The sequence below is a fragment of the Arachis stenosperma genome, chromosome 4, assembly GCF_014773155.1.
Source record: "Arachis stenosperma cultivar V10309 chromosome 4, arast.V10309.gnm1.PFL2, whole genome shotgun sequence".
In the NCBI taxonomy this organism is placed as follows: domain Eukaryota; kingdom Viridiplantae; phylum Streptophyta; class Magnoliopsida; order Fabales; family Fabaceae; genus Arachis; species Arachis stenosperma.
This window is the reverse complement of record NC_080380.1, coordinates 80,056,232-80,077,014: the sequence shown is the minus strand read 5'-3', so window position 1 is coordinate 80,077,014 and position 20,783 is coordinate 80,056,232. Positions and strand designations below refer to the sequence as shown.

Here is a 20,783-nt window from a genome sequence, read left to right as displayed (position 1 = left end):
AGAAATACTTTCTCATGTTGGACCAAATTAGGGTTTGTGCGGATATAGTGACATGTAATCCTTCAAACACTTTGATTTGGAAATACATGTGGTATAATCAGTGACCATACTTCATCTCTTCCCATGAGCAAATAAATTAAGGAATTGGGCAATTGTTCAAGCTTAGAGAGATTGGGTTGCCAAGGAATTGGGATCCAATCATCTAAGATTTCCAAGGAGATCAATGAATGCATTAATTGAGGAAGAGATGATAATGAACTTGATCCAGAGAATGCAACATCTCCTAAGCCCAATGAATCCCCCATTTCTGATCTTACCCATTCTCTTTACTTTCTGCCATTTATCTTTATGCTCATCTCCCCAAACCCCCATTTAGGATTCTACAATTTATTTTCTGCAATTTACTTTCCTGCCATTTAATTTTCTACAAATCTCAACTAAATTTCTGTTTAGCTCAACTAGCACACTCTTCCAACTAAAGTTGCTTGACCAATCAATCCCTGTGGGATTCGACCTCACTCTATTGTGAGTTTTTACTTGACGACAATTCGGTATACTTGTCGAAGGGAAATTTGTTGAGAGACAAGTTTTCGTGCATCAAGTTTATGGCGCCGTTGCCGGGGATTGATTTTGTATCGATAATAATTAAGTTAGAAGATCACTAGATTGAGCATTTTTCTTTTGTTTGTTTATTTTACATAGTCATTTACCTTTAGTTCATTTACCTTATTCCTTTATCCCCTCTACCCTCTCTATTTTCTTTTTCTTTGTTATTACTTACAATTATGCTCACTAACCCACTAACTGTTTGATCATTTGCACCACTCAGACTAACAGCCACTCTAACAAGAATAATCACTTCATTTTATGTCTTGCTATGTGCTCTGTTAGTTGTATGATAGAGAGAAGAAGCGGGGCTTCAACTTCCTTTGATTCCAAACCAGAAAGGACCCTCTCTAGATTAAGGAGGGAAGCAAGAGAAAAAAGAGTTGTTGGTGCTGAGGAAGAGGAAGAGTACTTTGAAACAAACATAGAGGAGAACTTGGAAAACAACCATGAAGAAGAAGCTCACAACCATGCCAGAGAAGGCCCTGTGAATCATGCTGGGCAAGAAAGAAGAGTGCTAGGTTCTTGCATCAATCCAAACCCAGGAAATTGTGGAAGTAGCATCCAAAAGCCAACCATACATGCCAATAACTTTGAATTGAAACCCCAGTTCATCACCCTTGTTTAGAACAACTGCTCATTTGGAGGAAGTGCCCAAGAAGACACCAATCAACATCTAACCACCTTCCTGAGAATATGTGACACTGTGAAGTCTAATGGTGTTCATCCGGATGTCTATAGACTACTTTTATTCCCCTTTTCACTCAGGGACAAAGCATCTAAATGGCTGGAATCCTTCTCGAAGGAGAGCTTAACGAATTGGGAAGATGTGGTGAACAAATTTTTGGCAAGATTCTACCCTCCTCAAAGAATCAACAGGCTGAGAGCTGAGGTACAAACCTTCAGGCAACAAGATGGTGAAACTCTCTATGAGGCATGGGAGAGGTTTAAGGACTTAACAAGAAGGTGCCCACCAGACATGTTCAATGAATGGGTTCAACTGCACATTTTCTATGAAGGTCTTTCTTACGAGTCAAAGAAGGCCGTAGACCATTCATTAGGGGGCTCTTTAAACAAGAAGAAGACCATTGAAAAAGCCATAGATGTCATAGAGACTATGGCTGAGAATGACTACTTCTATGCTTCTGAAAGAAGCAACACTCGAGGAGTGATGGAGCTGAACCACATGGATACACTGCTGGCTTAAAACAAGATGATCACCAAGCAGTTAGCGGATCATACCAAGATGGTGGAAGAAAACCAAGTTGCAGTAGTCATCACTTCAGTACCAGCTCAAGAAGGAGTGAATGCAGGGGAAGAAGGTGACTGGGAACAAGCCAATTATGTTGGAAATTCACCCAGACAGACCCATGATCCATACTCCAAAACTTATAATTCTGGTTGGAGAAGCCACCTTAATTTTGGGTGGGAAAACCAACAAGACCAAGGCCAAGACCAGAGACGCCACAACCACAATCCCATCAACAATGCAACTCACCAACATCCCTCACAGAGATCCTATCAACACCCACCTAATCACCCTTCTCAACCATCTAACCTCAACCCACCATCACCAACTGAAGATAGACTTTCCAAAATTGAGACTCTACTTGGAAGCATATGTAAGGAAATTCAAGATAGTAAAGCTTTTCGGGAAGAAGTGCGATCCAATATACAGAATCAAGATGCTGCCATCAAAAAACTTGAAACACAAATTGGCTACTTATTCAAGCAAGCCCCTAGCCACAATATTCACAGCAACACTAATTCAACTCCAAAGGAGGAGTGTCAGGCTATCACCCTCAGAAATGGGAAGGAATTGAGGGAGACCTACAAGAAACCACAAGAGAAGAAATTGGATGAAAAAGAAAAGGGACAAAAGGAAATGCAAGTCTCCACTCCTAAGTCACATCAAGAGGGAGAAGTGCTGAAACCATGCTTCCCAAAAGCCCCATACTCCCAGCAATTAAAGAAGAAGGGAGAGGACAACAAATTCTCAAGATTCTTGGAAATCTTTAAGAAACTATAGATCAACATACCCTTTGCTGAAGCAATAGAGCAAATGCCGCTCTATGCCAAGTTCTTGAAGGAATTGATGACCAAGAAGAGAAGCTGGAAGAACAACAAAACTGTGGTACTCACCGAAGAATACAGTGCCATCATTCAGCACAAATTGCCCCAGAAATTGAAGGATCCTGGGAGTTTCCAAATCCCCTGTATCATAGGGGAAATCACAGTGGAGAATGCTTTATGTGATTTGGGAGCTAGCATAAATCTGATGTCCTTAGCAATGATGCGAAAAATGAGGATTGAGGAGGCCAAATCAACAAGAATGGCCCTGCAATTAGCAGACCGATCATTTAAGTTTCCTCACAGAATAGTAGAAGACTTGTTGGTGAAGGTGGAGACTTTATCTTTCCAGCAGACTTCGTAGTATTAGACATGGAGGAAGGAGCCAAGACCTCTATCATCTTGGAAAGGCCATTCTTAGCCACTGCCGGATCCATCATTGATGTCCAAAAGGGTGAACTTGTCCTTAGACTACATGAGGAGAAAATGATATTCAATGTGTTCACGGCCATGAGTTACCCACAAGACTCATTGGGAGAATGTATAAGGTTGGATTCAGTGGATGCTGTGGTACAAAAGACTCTTGAAGAGGAAGAACTTGAGGAGTTAACTGAAGAAGAGGAATCAGCATCATGCGAAGAGGCTGCAACAGCTAAAGTTCATGTTCAAAGCACACTAGAAGGGAAGGATGAAAGAAAAGAAACACCCAAACTTGAGTTAAAGGCACTGCCGCCCACTCTCAAGTATGCATATTTAGGAGAGAATGAAAGCTATCCAATGATTATAAATTCAGCCCTCAGCCGAGAACAAGAGGAAGAGTTGCTTCAAGTCTTACAAAAGCATAAAGATGCCATTGGATGGACACTTACTGACTTGAAGGGAATTAGTTCGGCCATATGCATGCATAAGATACTATTGGAAGATGATTCCAAACCTTCCATTCAACCCCAAAGGAGGCTGAATCCAGTTATGAAGGAAGTGGTACAGAAGGAAGTCATGAAGTTGTGGCAGGGAGGAGTAATCTACCCAATTTCGGTTAGCCCATGGGTCTGTCCCGTCCAAGTGGTCCCCAAGAAAGGAGGAATCACAGTGGTACCCAATGAAAGGAATGAGCTGATCCCTACAAGAACTGTCACAGGATGGAGGATGTGTATTGATTATAGAAAACTCAATGAAGCCACAAGAAAAGATCACTTCCTACTTCCCTTCATGGACCAGATGCTGGAAAGACTTGCAGGACACGCATATTATTGCTTTCTAGATGGTTATTCAGGATATAACTAAATAGTGGTTGATCCAAGAGACTAGGAGAAAACATCATTTACTTGCCCATATGGAGTGTTTGCCTACAGGCGCATGCCATTTGAGTTATGTAATGCACCTGCAACTTTTCAATGCTGCATGCTTTCCATCTTCTCGGATATGATAGAAAAGTTCATTGAAGTCTTCATGGATGACTTTTCAGTATTCAGAGATTCCTTTCCTAATTGCCTAAATCATCTTGCCTTGGTATTAAAAAGATGTTAAGAGACCAATCTGGTCTTGAATTGGGAAAAATGCCACTTTATGGTGACAGACGGAATAGTCCTTGGCCATAAGGTTTTTAACCAAGGTATTGAGGTAGACAGAGCTAAGGTGGAGCTCATTGAAAGATTACCTCCACCGAGTGATGTCAAGGCAATTAGGAGCTTTTTGGGGCATGCTGGTTTCTACAGAAGGTTTATTAAAGATTTTTCAAAGATAGCCAAGCCCTTAAGCAATCTCCTTATGTCTGATACACCATTTATCTTTGATGAGAAGTGCATGCTCGCATTTGAAAACTTGAAAAAGAAGCTATCCTCAGCTCCTATCATCACCCCACTTGATTGGAATTTGCCATTCGAACTGATGTGTGATGCATCTGATTTCACACTTGGGGCAGTGTCAGGACAGAGAAAAGAAAATTTGGTGCATGTCATATACTATGCCAGCAAGGTCCTCAATGACACTCAACGAAACTATACAACTACCGAAAAGGAGTTGTTGGCAATAGTTTTTTCATTTGAAAAATTTAGATCATACCTCATTGGTTCTAAAGTGATTGTTTTCACTGATCACACGACACTTAAATATCTATTTGCCAAACAGGAATCAAAACCAAGACTAATCAGATGGATCTTATTGTTGCAGGAATTCAATACTGAGATTAGAGACAAAAAGGGCGTGGAAAATAAGGTAGCAGATCATTTATCCAGAATCCCTTGTGAGAAAGGTGTTACACATGATACAAGTGTAAATGAGTTCTTTCCGAATGAGCAGCTAATGTTGGTTTACAAGGCACCCTGGTTTGCGGATATTACCAATTTTAAGGCAGCTGGTGACTTGCCTCCTGGAATCAACAAACATCAAAGAAGAAAACTCATCAAATATGCTAAATATTTCATTTGGGATGAGCCTTATCTCTTTAAGAAATGCTCAGATGGGATCCTTAGGAGGTGCATTTCAGAAGAAGAGGGACGAAAGGTCCTGTGGAATTGTCATAGTGCTAGCTATGGAGGTCATTTTAGAGGAGAAAGAACCGCAGCAAAGGTACTGCAATGTGGATTCTTCTGTCCCACTATCTTCAAGGATGCCAAGGAACTGGTGAGGAGCTGCAATGAGTGTCAAAGGGTTGGAAATCTGCCCAAGAGAAATGAGATGCCACAGCAATATATCTTAGAACTTGAACTGTTTGATGTGTGGGGGATCGACTTCATGGGACCATTCCCAACCTCATATTCGAACAAGTATATCTTGGTGGCAGTGGACTATGTATCTAAGTGGGTGGAGGCCGTGGCAACCCCAACAAATGACAACAAGGTGGTCATAAACTTTCTTAGAAAGAATATCTTTACCAGATTTGGAGTCCCACGAACCCTCATCAGTGACGGAGGGAGTTATTTTTGTAATAGACCATTGGAGACCCTACTCCTAAGGTATGGGGTGAAGCATAAGGTTGCCACACCTTATCATCCCCAAACAAGTGGGAAAATTGAGATATCCAACAGAGAGTTAAAAAGGATATTGGAAAAGACTGTGGGGGCATCAAGAAAGGACTGGGCAAAAAAACTAGATGATGCTCTTTGGGCATACAGGACAGCCTTCAAAACACCAATTGGGATGTCTCCATATCAACTGGTGTACGAAAAGGTCTGTCACTTACCATTAGAGCTGGAGCACAAAGCCTTTTGGGCTCTCAAGATACTAAACCTTGATAGCACTGCTGCTGGTGAAAAGAGGGTCTTGCAGCTGCAAGAACTGGAAGAGTTTAGGTCTCAAGCCTATGAAAATACCAAGATCTATAAGGAAAAAGTAAAAAGGAGACATGATCTCAACTTGGCACCAAGAAGTTTCGAAGAAGGACAACATGTGCTTCTCTATAACTCCAAACTGAGACTCTTCCCTAGGAAACTCAAATCAAGGTAGTCCGGACCCTTTCTAGTCACAAAAGTCTCACTTTATGGACACATAAAAATCATGGAAGAAAGCTCAAAGAGGACATTCACTGTGAATGGACAAAGACTCGAGCACTACTTGGGTAGCATGGGAGAAGACCCTAAACAGAAGTATAATCTCAACTAGAGAAGCCACCGTCGAGCTGGCGATGCTAAAAAAATGCTTTGTTGGGAGGCAACCCAACCTGAGGTAGTCTCTTTCCATTTTTGTCTCAATAAAGGACTCAAGTAGAATTCTCCGTATTGTGAAGAGCTAAGTTTGGTATTGCACACTAAAACCTCCCAAGGGTGAATGTGAAACTCTAAGTTTGGTGTTCCACCAAGAGACTCACCCTAAAGAGTGCATTGCAACCCTTCATTGATAAAGCATCTGCTCTAACAAACAGAGAAACTACTTGACGAATGTTTAATCTCTAATGCATAAATTGCTTTTCTAATTCATAATTATTTCTGAATAAAAGCACATGAGGTTTCTGCATGTATTCAATTTGTTGGATTAGGCAAAGAACTAAGTTTGGTGTTCACACACCAAATTAAGTTCAGAAATTCACAAGCATACATGCATGCTAACTACTTTCTAAGTGCTTGGGGGAACAAGCAACTTCCAACAGTTTTACAGGAAGTCAATCAATCTCAGGAAGGAACTACATATCATCATCTAAGGAAGACATCAGGAGGTTGTATTGAACTATCTCTGAGTTATAGTGCTTTAATTGAAAGTATGATTGAATATTGTTCTCAAGGATATCCATATTCTGCTTGTTCTCTCCCTAGTCACATATAAGTGTGTTGGTCTAGGTCCCTGTCCCTCATTTTCATCATGCTTACATGTATGCTTGTCCTTTTAAGTCAATTAAAAAGAAAATGTTATGAAAAACAAGAGTGGAGTTATCTTGTGAAGCAAATTCTGAATGTTTGTGGTAGGGTCATTGATTAGCTAAGTTGGTTCACCAATAAGGTGTATAGGCAACTATATGCTCCAATTCACACGCTTGAGACACACCCTATGAGACTAACCAAACAATAAGATCCCAATAAGAGAAGAGAAAGAACAATAAGAGTTTGAAAAGGAAAGAAAAACAATAAGAAATAGGGCTAGGCACCAAGGGTTTGAATATTGAGGCATGTGTCTGTGGTGTTCCTGTGCAAGGGATAAGCTCGGACGAATAAGCTCTTAGGGATGCCTTATCACCTGGTAACTTGGGTTAACTAATCCGGGATTATCAGCTGAAAGCCCACTATCAAGAGCAACCTTTGCTACAGAGCACTTAGTAACCCAAAGAGGTGCTGGATACCAAGGTCTCAAGAAAGAAGAAAACAACAAATCATGTGCCTGTGGTGTGTATGTATGGGGGAAAGAGACTTGAGGGAGTAAGTCCTTAGGGGTGTCTTAACACCTAGCACCTTGAACCAACTGGTTCGGGAGTGTTGGCTGAAAGCTTATCATAAAGAGTCGCCCTCTCACAAAGCACTTAGCCTAAAAAGAATGCAATAAAACCTGGAAAAGAAGGGAGGATCAATAAATAGGAAGTCTCAAAGGATGCAATCAAGTGAGTGTTCAAGGGCAAGATAAAGGCCTGAAAACCAATAAAGGAATGAACCTAAGTTGCTATGCATGAAACTCCATAAACCAGGGATTTGAACTTCTATAATAATTATTTGTTTATCTTGTTCTTTCAGTCATTTTTCCTATGTTTCAGTACTTGCTTAGGGACAAGCAAGCTTTAAGTTTGGTGTTATGATGCCAGAGCATCTAGGCCAGTTTCACTGACCTTTTCTTTATTGTTTTAGGGTAGTTTCATGCATTTTCTTAGTAAATAAGCAAGTTTTGGATGAAAATACACTTACACCTTGATTCAAGCAATTATTGTGAACTTTACATGATTTCATGAGGATTAGGCAGGAATTGAATGATATAATTGATGACGCATAATCTCATGACTTGGAACAAAGCTTTGATGCACTTTAATTGCTTAATTTCAGGACAAAGGAAGCTAGAAGGAGCCACGTTAGCAGCCACGTTAATCTAATTAACGTGACCACTAATGTGGAATGGGGACAAGCTTGTAGCGTTAATGGAAAAGATGATCACCAATAATGCCTTCGAAGCCATCATAGCCCACGTTAGTTGCCACGTTAACTACATTAATGTGGTAGCTAATATGGAGGAAAAGAGGAGCTCCAACGTTAGTGGTAAAAGTGAATGCCACTAACGTTCCACAAAGGCACAGATTAAGCCACGTTAAGAGTCACGTTAATCTAATTAACGTGAACTCTAACGTGGGATGAGGAATCAATTACCAACGTTAGTGACACTCACCTTTGTCACTAACGTTGGACCAACCCAAGAGTGCCCACATTAGTGGTCACGTTAAGACCACTAACGTGAGAAGTAATGTGGAGCTAAGCATGATAAGCCAACATTAGTGACACTCACCTTTGTCACTAACGTTGGAGATGGCAATCACTACCACGTTAGTGGCCACATTAATCCAATTAACATGAACTCTAACGTGGGAAGGATGGGCATTTGGAGCGTTAGTAACAAAGGTAAGAGTCACTAACGCTCTCGAAGCTTAGGCATGCCCACGTTAAGAGTCACAATAGTTATACTAACGTGAACTCTAACGTAGGAAAAGAGGGCAAAAGGCAACGTTATTGGCAAACGTTATTGGAAAAGGTGAGTGCCAATAACGTTTGTGAAGGAACAAGAGGCAACGTTAGTGGTCACGTTAGTGCCACTAATGTTGAAGTTAACGTGGATCATTTTGGGTTGGAACGTTAATGAAAAAGGTGATCGTCACTAACGTTCTCGAACCCACATTTTCACTTAACGTTAACACCACTAACGTCCTAACTAACATCCATGCCTAACTCACACTTTTCTACAAACAAAGCTGAGCCCACTGAAGATTGTAACTGCTTCAACACAAGATCAAAGGCCCATATCCAAGACTTGAAGAACTAACTTGAAAATCAAGAAGAGTAGTATATATAGGAGTAGTTTTGAACTAGAGAGGATCTTGGCACTTTTGGAGAACTACACCTTGTATATTTATTTTTCTGCACTTTTAGTCACTCTAGAATGTATTCTTCTTCATCATTTTCCCTTTCCAAAGCTATGAACAACTAAACCCCCTTTCATTGGGTTAGGGAGCTCTGTTGTAATTTGATGGATCAATTATAGTTTACAATCTTCTTCCTCTTTCTTTTCTCTTGATTTACTAGAAATCTTTCGATCTTAATTCAATTGGTTAGTTGTCTTGGAAAAGAAACTCTCCATAATTGGATCTCCTTTGAGCCTTGGAAAAGGGATGAGGAGATCATGCTAGAAATGCTTTCTCATGTTGGACCAAATTAGGATTTGTGCGGATATAGTGACATGTAATCCTCCCAACACTTTGATTTGGAAATACATGTGGTATAATCAGTGACCATACTTCATCTCTTCCCATGAGCAAATAAATTAAGGAATTGGGCAATTGTTCAAGCTTAGAGAGATTGGGTTGCCAAGGAATTGGGATCCAATCATCTAAGATTTCCAAGGAGATCAATGAATGCATTAATTGAGGAAGAGATGAGAATGAACTTGATCCGGAGAATGCAACATCTCCTAAGCCCAATGAATCCCCCATTTCTGATCTTACCCATTCTCTTTACTTTCTGCCATTTATCTTTATGCTCATCTCCCCAAACCCCCATTTAGGATTCTATAATTTATTTTCTGCAATTTACTTTCCCACCATTTAATTTTCTACAAATCTCAACTGAATTTCTGTTTAGCTCAACTAGCACACTCTTCCAACTAAAGTTGCTTGACCAATCAATCACTGTGGGATTCGACCTCTCTATTGTGAGTTTTTACTTGACGACAATTCGGTATACTTGCTGAAGAGAAATTTGTTGAGAGACAAGTTTTTGTGCGTCACTGCCATGCTGATATTTTCTGTTTCTTATTCAAAAAGTTCTGTAAGGTTTCCTCCGGAGTGTTATGCTTTAACTTATTGCAAACACTTCCTTAGGGTCCTCTCAGGTTCAGGATCAAGATCAAAGAGAGGTTCTTTATCTCTGTTCCTGCTTGATGAGCGGATAATTTGTACGCTTTTTGGCATTGTTTTTAGTATGTTTTTAGTAGTTTTAGTTAGTTTTTAGTATACTTTTTATTAGTTTTTAGCTAAAATTCACTTTTCTGGACTTTACTATGAGTTTTTGTGTTTTTCTGTGATTTCAGGTATTTTCTGGCTAAAATTGAGGGACCTGAGCAAAAATCTGATTCAGAGACTGAAAAGGACTGCAGATGCTGTTGGATTCTGACCTCCCTGAACTCGAAGTGGATTTTCTGGAGCTACAGAAGCCCAATTAGCGCGCTCTCAACAGCGTTGGAAAGTAGACATCCTGGGCTTTCCAGCAATATATGATAGTCCATACTTTGCCCAAGATTTGATGGCCCAAACCAGCGTTCAAAGTCACCCTCAGAATTCCCAGCGTTAAACGCCGGAACTGGCACAAGAATGGGAGTTAAACGCCCAAACTGGCACCAAAGCTGGCGTTTAACTCCAAGAAGAGTCTCTACACGAAAAATGCTTCATTGCTCAGCCCAAGCACACACCAAGTGGGCCCGGAAGAGGATTTTTATGTCATTTACTCATCTTTGTAATTCTTAAGCTACTAGTTCCCTATAAGTAGGACCTTTTACTATTGTATTTTCATCTTGGTTTTTCTGGTTCCCTCTCTGGGACCGAAACCAATGATCACTATTGTTCTTATGTATTTTCAACGGTGGAGTTTCTACACACCATAGATTAAGGTGTGGAGCTCTGCTGTACCTCGAGTATTAATGCAATTACTATTGTTCTTCTATTCAATTCCGCTTGTTCTTGTTCCAAGATATCACTTGTTCTTCAACTTGATGAATGTGATGATCCGTGACACTCATCATCATTCTCACCTATGAACGTGTGACTGACAACCACCTCCGTTCTACCTTAGATTGGGTGAATATCTCTTGGATTCCTGATACACGATGCATGGTTGATCGCCTGACAACCGAGCGCTCGCCTGACAACCGAGCCAGCCATTCCGTGAGATCAGAGTCTTCGTGGTATAGGCAAGAACTGATGGCAGCATTCAAGAGAATCCGGAAGGTCTAACCTTGTCTGTGGTATTCTGAGTAGGATTCAATGATTGAATGACTGTGACGTGCTTCAAACTCCTGAGGGCAGGGCATTAGTGACAGACGCAAAAGAATCACTGGATTCTATTCTGGCCTGATTGAGAACCGACAGATGGATAGCCGTGCCGTGACAGGGTGCGTTGAACATTTCCACTGAGAGGATGGGAGGTAGCCACTGACAACGGTGAAACCCTTGCATAAGCTTGCCATGGAAAGGAGTAAGAAGAATTGGATGCAGACAGTAGGAAAGCAGAGAGACGGAAGGGACCAAGCATCTTCATACGCTTATCTGAAGCTCTCACCAATGATATACATAAGTATCTCTATCTTTATCTTTGTGTTTCGTTCATCATCTATACCCATTTGAGTCTGCTTGACTAAGATTTACAAGGTGACCATAGCTTGCTTCATACCAACAATCTCTGTGGGATCGACCCTTACTCGCGTAAGGTTTATTACTTGGACGACCCAGTGCACTTGCTGGTTAGTTGTGTGAAGTTGTAGTGATCACAATTTCGTGCACCACTGCTCATAAACAAGAAAAAGAAAACAAGAAAGAAGAAGAATGGGAGCTCTATGTCAAAGAATAGAGGACTCCCTGTGAGATGTGAAGAAGAAAGAAGAATGAAGATAGAGAGAAGGGATGAAGAATTCGAATAAAATGGGTTAAAGAATTCAAAAATTAAGAAGTGAAAAGAGAAATTAGAATTAAAATATTTTTGTTTTTATTTTATTTATTAATTGAATTCAAAAATAAAAGCTAATTAACAAAAAGATTTGAAAATTGAATGATGAATTTCGAAAAAGAAGAGAGAGAGAAAGAAGTAAGAGATTTTTGAAAATAAAAGAGATAGGAATTAGTTAGGAAGTTTTAAAAAAGAAGAAAGAGTAAACAAGTAACTAATTAAGAAAGATTTGAAAATAAGATAAGATAGAAGATTTGAAAAAGATTTGATTTTGAAATTTGAAATTTGAAATTTGAATTTTTAAGATTTGAAATTTGAAAATTAAAATTGAATTCAGATAAGATTTTGAAAATTGAATTTTAAATTTTGAATTTTGAATTTAAAACAAGATAAGATAAAGATTTGAAAATGATTTGGTTTTTTCAAAAGATTTGATTTTGAAATTCAAATTTAAGATAAGATAAGATAATGATTTGAAATTTAATGAAACATAACAAAAGATAAGGTAAAGATTTGTACAAATTTTGAATTTCAAATTTTAAGAAAGAGAAAAACAACTAAAAGACACCAAACTTAAAATTTTTATATCTAAGAGTAATAATTTTCGAAAATTAGGCAAACAAACACCAAAAAAAAAAAAAAAATACCAAACTAAAAAAATTTAAGATCAAAACAAGAAAAGAAACATGAACAATTTGAATACCAAAAAAAAACACCAAGAATAATTCGAAAATTCAAAGCAAAAAAAGAACAATAAAAGAACACCACACTTAAAAACTGACACTAGACTCAATCAAAAGACACTATTTTTGAAATTTTTTTTGAAAAGAAAGCAAGAAATTTTGAAACTTTAACAAGAACATGAACAAAGACTCAAACAAAAGATAAAGATCACAAAGAAAAGCAAAGATTTTTGAAAATTTTTTTATTTTTTTCGAAAAAGAAAGTAAAAGACTAAAACAAAATAGTAAAAGGTACCAAATCTAAGCAACAAGATAATTTGATAGTTTGTCAAATCCAAACAATCTCCAGCAATAGCGCCAAGAACTTGGTGCATGAAACTACCTCTGCAGAATTCACACAGATAGACCGACAAGTATACCAGGTCGTCCAAGTAATACCTAAGGTGAGTCAGGGTCGATCCCACGAGGATTGTTGGTTTGAGCAAGTAGTGAACACCTTGCAGATCTTAGTTAGGCGGATAGAAAATATAGTTTGTTACGGAAAAAGCATGAAACATATAATTAAATAAAAGTTACTGGATAGATGAGAATTCAATGGTGATAGAATTAAATATAGTTTGTCTTCTTCAATGACTTTCTAATTCCTTCAATGGCAGCCGTAAGTGATTAACTCATGTCCTCTCATCAAGTTAGCCTCCTCCACTGCAGCAATCCACCACATTGAGATGACTCATGTCCTCTCATCAAGCCACCTCTAGGTTTCTCATTGTAGCAGAAGATGAAGTTTTAAGCAATCCACTCCCCTTCACGATCCTACTCAAGGTGCTATAGACAAGGCAGGTCTTCTGGATCAGAGAGTGCTACTTCTCTGAATCTAGCCTTAATGCCACAGAGACTTCACGCACCCATAGTCAATGGGATTATATGTCACATATCCAAATTTGCTCAGATGCTCTATTGGAATCTGCAATGCAATCTCTAGCTTTAGTTCAATGCTATCGGGGTCAGGAATTGCACGGAACCCATGTAGAACAAGGGTGATTGTCACGGGTCACCCTCAATTCATAAGATGAAGAACGAGGTTGCATAAGAGAATAAAATCAGACATATTGAATGAAAACAGTAATATTATTGATCCATAAAACTCAGCAGAGCTCCTAACATTAACCTTAGGAGGTTAGTGACTCATGTTGATAGAAAAAATACAATGGAAATGTAAAAGTAGGCAAGAGGCCTCTAACAAGGGTGAACTCTTGTATATATATACTAATATAATGACTAAGAATTATAGAAATAAGATAAACGAAGTTGATAGTGCGAACATCCACTTCTAGGGCCCACTTGGTGAGTGTTTAGGCTGAGCTTGAGTGTTTTCCACGAGCTAGTACCCCTTAAGGGCGTTGAACGCTGGCCAGGGACCTCGCGTTGGACGCCAGCTGCTCCCCAATGGGTGCTGGACGCTAGGAATGGGGCTGGTGGCTGGCGTTGAATGCCAGTTTTGGACCATTATTTCCGAAGTAAAGTATGAACTATTATATATTTTTGAAAAGCCCAGGATGTTAGCTTTCCATAGTCATTGAGAGCGCGTTATTTGGACTTTTTTAGCTCCAGAAAAGCTCTTTCGAGTGCACAGAGGTCAGATCCTGACAACATATGCAGTCCTTTCTCTGTATTTGAATCAGACTTCTACTCAAGCTCCTCAATTTCAGCTGGAAAATACCTGAAATCACCATAAAACACACAAACTCAAAGTATAATCCAAAAATGTAAATTTTGCACTAAAACATATGAAAACTTAATAAAACTTAAATAAAACATACTGAAAGCTATATGAAAATAATGTCAAAAAGCGTATAGAATATCCGGTCATCAAAGAGACAAGGTTAGAAGACTAGGCTAGTCTGGGCGTCAAATTAGGTGCTTCCTATATTGGTTAGACCTTGGAGATATTTTGAGTTGTATATATGTACATAATTGTGAGGGAGTAACTAACTTTTCATCTTTTGGGTGTTGTGTGTGTGTATGTATCTGTTTATTATCCTGTTTGTGTATGTATTTGTTTATTGTTTTGGTTACGATTTTATTTTCTTTAAGGAAGGTTTTTCATAAATCGAGTTCCGTTAACATGATTATAGGCTCGATATTATTAATAACAGTGTTAGTATAGTTTCAAATTGATAACACTCAATGTTTCGGTATGAGCATACCATAGTGAAAATTGGGTCTTTACAATTTGGTATCAGAGCAGTTTGTTCCTGTTAAAGCCTGAGGAATAGACTGAATCATGCTTCGTTAAATACTTTGTATTGTGTCTTATGCTTATAGGATATTCTTGTGTAATAGATTGCATGACTGTCGCTGTGTATGCATTTAGGAACTATTCACACTCTAACTTGTGATGTTGAGACTGATAATCTTAATGTTGATTGTTGGGTGTGAACAGGGTCTAGTGGCTACACAGGGACGAGGTTGCAGTAGACGATGTGAGATTTCGAGATGTGTTCAAACGGACGATTTCGATGTCTTTATGGCAGCAGTGAACACCATGGTTGAGGCTATGCATGAAATAGAGACTGCTACCGTTCGGGCAATTGACCGTTTAGGAGATAGAAATGGCGAGCGTAACGCGACTGACAATGGGCTACGTATGGAGAATGGTAATGACATTGGAGGTGTTGAGAACAATGACAAGCCGATGACTTTGGTGACATTCCTGAAGGTGAACCCCCCCCCAAGTTCAACGGGGACAGTTGTGGCATCTGAGGCAGACAACTAGTTTAGTGGAATAGAAAAGTTGTTCAGGGCACAGCAAATACCCGAAAGACAGTTCATTGAGTTTGCAATATATATGTTGAAAGGAGAGGCTGAGCATCGGTGGCATGGAGTGCAGAGGTTGTGGCAGCAAAACATGGGAGAGATTCTTTTGGAAGATTTCAAGGAGAAGTTTTATAGAAAATACTTCTTGAAGTCTGTTCGCGAAGCTAAACAGATAGAGTTGATGCAATTGAGTCAAGAAAACATGTCAATAGCTGAGTATACTCGAAAGTTTGAAGATTTGTATCATTTTTTGAAAATATGCCAAGGAGATCCTGATAGTTTTGAAGAATGAAAATGTCTGAAGTATGAAGGAGGACTTCGCGATAAGCTAATGCACTCTTTAAAGCCTTTAGAGCTTCAGAAGTTTGCAGAACTCGTCAACAAGAGCCAGCTTATGGAAGACTGTGAGTAAAAGATGGTGGCAACGATGATGGGTCGTTAAAACTTGCCACATAACAATGCTAACAACTTTCACCGACCTGTGTTTCAACAGAGGGTGCCTTTCATGAATTTTGGAGTACCTCAGCATGGTAACCAACGAGTTGAGAATGCCTCTAGTACATTTACGTTTGGGAACGGAGGTCGACCGAGGCAGAACATTAACATGCAACCCTAAGAAGACCGCATGGATCAGTTATGTAGGCAGTGTGGAAAGGATCACCTTGGCAGGCTGTGTCAATTCAGAGCACACACTTGTTTTGTTTGTAGAGAAATATGGCACATTGCGATGGATTGTCCAAAGAAGCCTAATTGAGATCCTACTAGAGCATTACAACAAGGGCGAGTGTTCGCTATGTCTGCCGATGATGCTACTAGTTCTGACTCCTTGCTCCAAGGTCAGTGTTATGTCAAGACTCGTTCCTTAACTATACTGTATGATTCTGACATGTCACATTCTTTTATTTCATTAACCGTTGCGCGTGAGTTGGGATTAGTTTTCTCTAAACTGAGTTTTAACCTAGTTCTCAATACACCCACCTCACATAAAGCATTGACCAACCTTTTTTGTCGACAGGTAGCCTTCAGTATTGAAGGTAGATCTTTTTTGCTTGACATATTCTCATTACCTTTGTTTGGTGTAGACATTATCTTAGGGTTTGATTGGTTATCTAAGAATCATATTCTTCTTAATTCTGGATCAGTAGTTTCTCATGCTTTATACCTAGATTTTGTGAGAGTTACTTATAATAGGAGTGAATGTGAGAGGTACGTTCTATTAGTGGCCAGCTCGAACGTTGGTGAATTAAACCTGGAGCAGAACAAAGTGGTGCTAGATTTCCCCGATGTGTTTCTAGAAGACATACCAGAGTTTTCTCCTCGAAGAGAGATTGAGTTTGGCATCGACCTGGTACCTGGAGCTAGACCGATTTTGGTAGCACCCTATCGTATGTCTCCATTCGAACTGGCAAAACTGAAGAAGCAGTTGGAAGAACTATTGGGAAAAGGTTTTGTTCGTCCGAGTATGTCACTTTCGGGAGCCCCAATGCTACTAGTAAAGAAGAAGGATGGAGGAATGAAACTGTGCGTAGACTATCGACAACTAAACAAGGTTATAGTTAAGAACAAGTATCCACTTCCTCGGATAGACGATCTAATAGATCAGCTGAAAGGTGCAGCAGTATTTTCAAAGATTGACCTACGATCGGGTTATCATCAAATTCAGGTAATGTAAGAACTGCGACTAATTTACCATTTAATTAAATAAATAATATTACCCAAAAATAGGATCCAAAAATTTAGAATGAGAATTGGAGGATTTAAATATGATTTTTGGACTCAGTAGATTTTTCTGAGACAGAAAATGTATTTTTTGCAAAAAATTGAGTAAAATCGTGAACAGACAGCCAAACCGGTTTAAGTTGTCCGATACTGTGGGAGAAAAAACTAAAAACAGTAGAAAACCTTAGGAAAATATTTAAAGTCGAAAACTGGGCGTTAATTGTAAAGGTTTGGCCCAAAGTTGGGCTAAACGGGCTAAAAACACTAATGGGTTGGACCGGGCCCAAGTTGGGCCCAAGCCAAACATATATATAAGTTTAAATGAACCCTTACACTCTCGTAAACACAACACACACTAGCTGCATTGAGAGGAGAAGGAGAAGAGAGAGCACTATTCACATACAACTTTTTTCTCTTGTATCTCGAGCTACAGTGCTTCAATTCGCGTACCGTCAACGGCTACGCGAAGCTCTTGTTAAGCCCGTTACTTTCATCAAACTTTCATAGGTAAAATTTCGAATTTTTCCTTCCTTCCTGATGCTCTAAGAATTTCGAGTTTGGTGGGTGTTGGTCTTGAGAAAAAATTATGTTTTGGTTGTTTAGGTGTTAATCATTAGTGAGGAAATATTGGGTTCTATCCCAAATTTCAGTGAATGAGGTAAGATTTCTCAAGAACCCTTGTACATTGATTAATTTGGAGTGTTAGGTTTTGATTTATGTGAAATAAATGATGTTAGTGTGAATATTGGAGCTTGTTGAAGTTGCTTTGGACATTTGGGAGCCTTTGGATTTGAGTTGGTGGCTTGTTGGTGAATTGAAGCTTGTTGGAGTTCAATTTTGGGTTTTTAGCATATTGAGAATCGGCCAAGGTATGGTTTCGGTTTCCTCTATGTAATATGTAATATTTCTGGACACTTTGACTAGTGACCCATAAGATAGGATTGAATTAAATTGGTTGTTGGAATTGTTGTATGATGATGTATGATGATTTGATGATTTAGGATGTTGATGAATTGAAATGTTGATATTGATAGTATGATATTAGAGATTGAAATTGAAATTGATTATGATGATTGTTGGTAATGGTGGAAAGATAATTGAATTAATGTGTTGGTTGAGAAATGAATGTATTGTTATGTATTTGATAATGGGGATTGATGACTGCATGAGGTGGAATGGTGAATTGAGGTTTGAAAAATGTGAAATTTGATGTGTTTTGGGAATTTGATGAGATTGTGGTTTAGTTTGGTTGTGAAATTGGAAAATTGAGAATTTGTGAACTTTGGGTAAAACTAAAATTTAGATGAACTTCAATAAATCATATCTTGAGCTACTGTGCTTGAAATTCAATACAATTTTATATCAAATTAAAGATAATTGGACAAGCTTTAAAATGGTTTAAATTTTGTGGAAATTCGAATTTGGTAGAAGAAGATACGATTGTTTAAAGTTTGCTGTCAAAATCTAAATTCTGCAATGTTGCAGAATTTTGTGATTTCTGGTTTGTGTGCGCACACACACCTCGTGGATTTTTGAAACTGTGCGCACGCACACACAGGGACATGGCTACTGATGGGAACGCTAGCACGCCCTGTGCACACACACAACTAACAAAGTTCTGCAAGCTGTGTGCACGCACAGTCTTGTGCGCACGCACACGTTGGAAGGTGCATTCTGTTGAGGGCGTTCGCACGCCTTGTGCGAGTGAACAGAATTGGAAAATTTTACACTTGTGCGTACGCACACATTTTGAAAATCCTCCTGGGTGCGCGTACGCACACCCTTGTGCGTACGCACATGTCCTGTTTTTCAACTAAGACTTTGTTTTTAACTATTTCACCTTCCCAACAAGCTTGTAAACTTCTGAGACACCTATTTAAGACTCTTTGGCTTAATTTTGGGTATCAAAACATGGAAAAGGTCCTTGAAGATTTACATTGGTATTACTTCGAGAAGTTAGAGAATGGAGGCTTAGGTTTCTGGCATATTGAGGATGGATTTGGTGGAGTGAGAAGGGAGAATAGTATATGAATTGAGAAACTGATGAACCATTAAGCTCGGAATGAAAGATGAATTGACAGTGGTTGAGATGAATTGAGGACTCAGAGTTGCAATGATGAATCATTGATATATTGAATTAATAAATTTTTGAAAAATCACTGATGTAACATTTTTAAATTGATATTGTTCAGACGTTATGCGCCCGGTAGGGACGGTGGTTGGATCCCGCCTGTCGAGGTAGCGGCGGCGGCATAAGGGCGGTGGTTCGACCTGCTTGCATTGAGATGTGAGGTCCGTGGCAAGAGTATCCTGCTCGCATCCCTTCGGATCACTAGAGTGTGCAGGCACAAAATCCTGGACAGTGTTCCAAGCACCTGTTCCGAGGGTTACTTGAAACTATAGGTCGATCTCGGACGAGATCTTCTATACTGGTCGGTCCTGTTGTGTCCAACTTGTTGGACTTGGTGGTGGTGCTGATCCGTCGTCACCGGAGGGTGGTGGTACCTGCAAGGGACTCCAATGCTTACGTAACCCGTAGTTTGACCATTTTCACTGAGAGGACGGGAGGTAGCCATTGACAACGGTGAAGCCCGAACATACAACTTGCCATGGAAAGGAGTATGAATGATTGAATGAAGACAAGTAGGAAAGCAGAGATTCAGAAGGAATGACACATCTTCATATGCTTATCTGAAATTCCCACCAATGAATTACATTGGTATCTCTATCTTTATTTTATGTTTATTTATCTTTTAGTTATGAAAATCCCATAACCATTTGAATCCGCCTGACTGAGATTTACAAGATGACCATAGCTTGCTTCAAGCCAACAATCTCCGTGGGATCGACCCTTACTCACGTAAGGTATTACTTGGACGACCCAGTGCACTTGCTGGTTAGTTGTGCGAAATTGTGAGGAAAGTGTTGAGATTACGATCGCGCGTACCAAGTTTTTGGTGCCATTGTCAGAGATCACAATTTCGTACACCCGGTTTTTGGCGCCGTTGTCGGAGATTGTTCGAGTTTGGACAACTGACGGTTCATCTTGTTGCTTAAATTAGGTATTTTTCTTTTCATTTTGTTCTTCAGAATTTTTAAGAATGAATTCTAGAGTTTCAGATGATGCTTTTATCGTCACAGGAGCTAGTTGATTCCCATCAATTTGGCTATTGTATGCAATGTCTTGCTGAAGCTTGGCTGACCATGTCTAATCTTTGTAGACTGAAGCTTTAGACTAACATTGCATGATTCCTGGAATTCTTATTAAAAATCTTTGAGTTTCTTATTTTCTTTTTCAAAAAAAAAATAAAAAAATTACAAAAAAAATAAAAAAACATAAAATCAAATATATTTTGTGTTTCTTATTTGAGTCTAGTGTCAAATTTTAAGTTTGGTGTCAATTGCATATTTTTAATTTTTCTTAAAAATTTTTGAAAACTCATGCATGGTGTTCTTCATGATCTTCAAGTTGTTCTTGATGATTGTCTTTGTTTGATCTTGTGATTTTCTTGTTTTGTATCTTTTCTTGTTTTTCATATACATTTTCAATTTGTTA

The 20,783-nt window shown here is 39.1% G+C and overlaps 1 protein-coding gene across 1 annotated transcript; it reads left to right on the top strand.

Annotated features, from left to right (window-relative positions):
• Positions 1–2,701: 2,701 nt before the first annotated feature.
• LOC130975130 (uncharacterized) lies at positions 2,702–3,040 on the top strand. The gene has a single exon (XM_057899960.1). The coding sequence runs from the start codon at positions 2,702–2,704 to the stop codon at positions 3,038–3,040; it is 339 nt and encodes a 112-aa protein (XP_057755943.1).
• The last annotated feature ends 17,743 nt before the right edge of the window (positions 3,041–20,783 follow it).

Bases quoted from the DNA above. Each gene is read 5' to 3' on its own strand.
- LOC130975130 (XM_057899960.1), top strand. From the start codon at position 2,702: ATGACCAAGAAGAGAAGCTGGAAGAACAACAAAACTGTGGTACTCACC.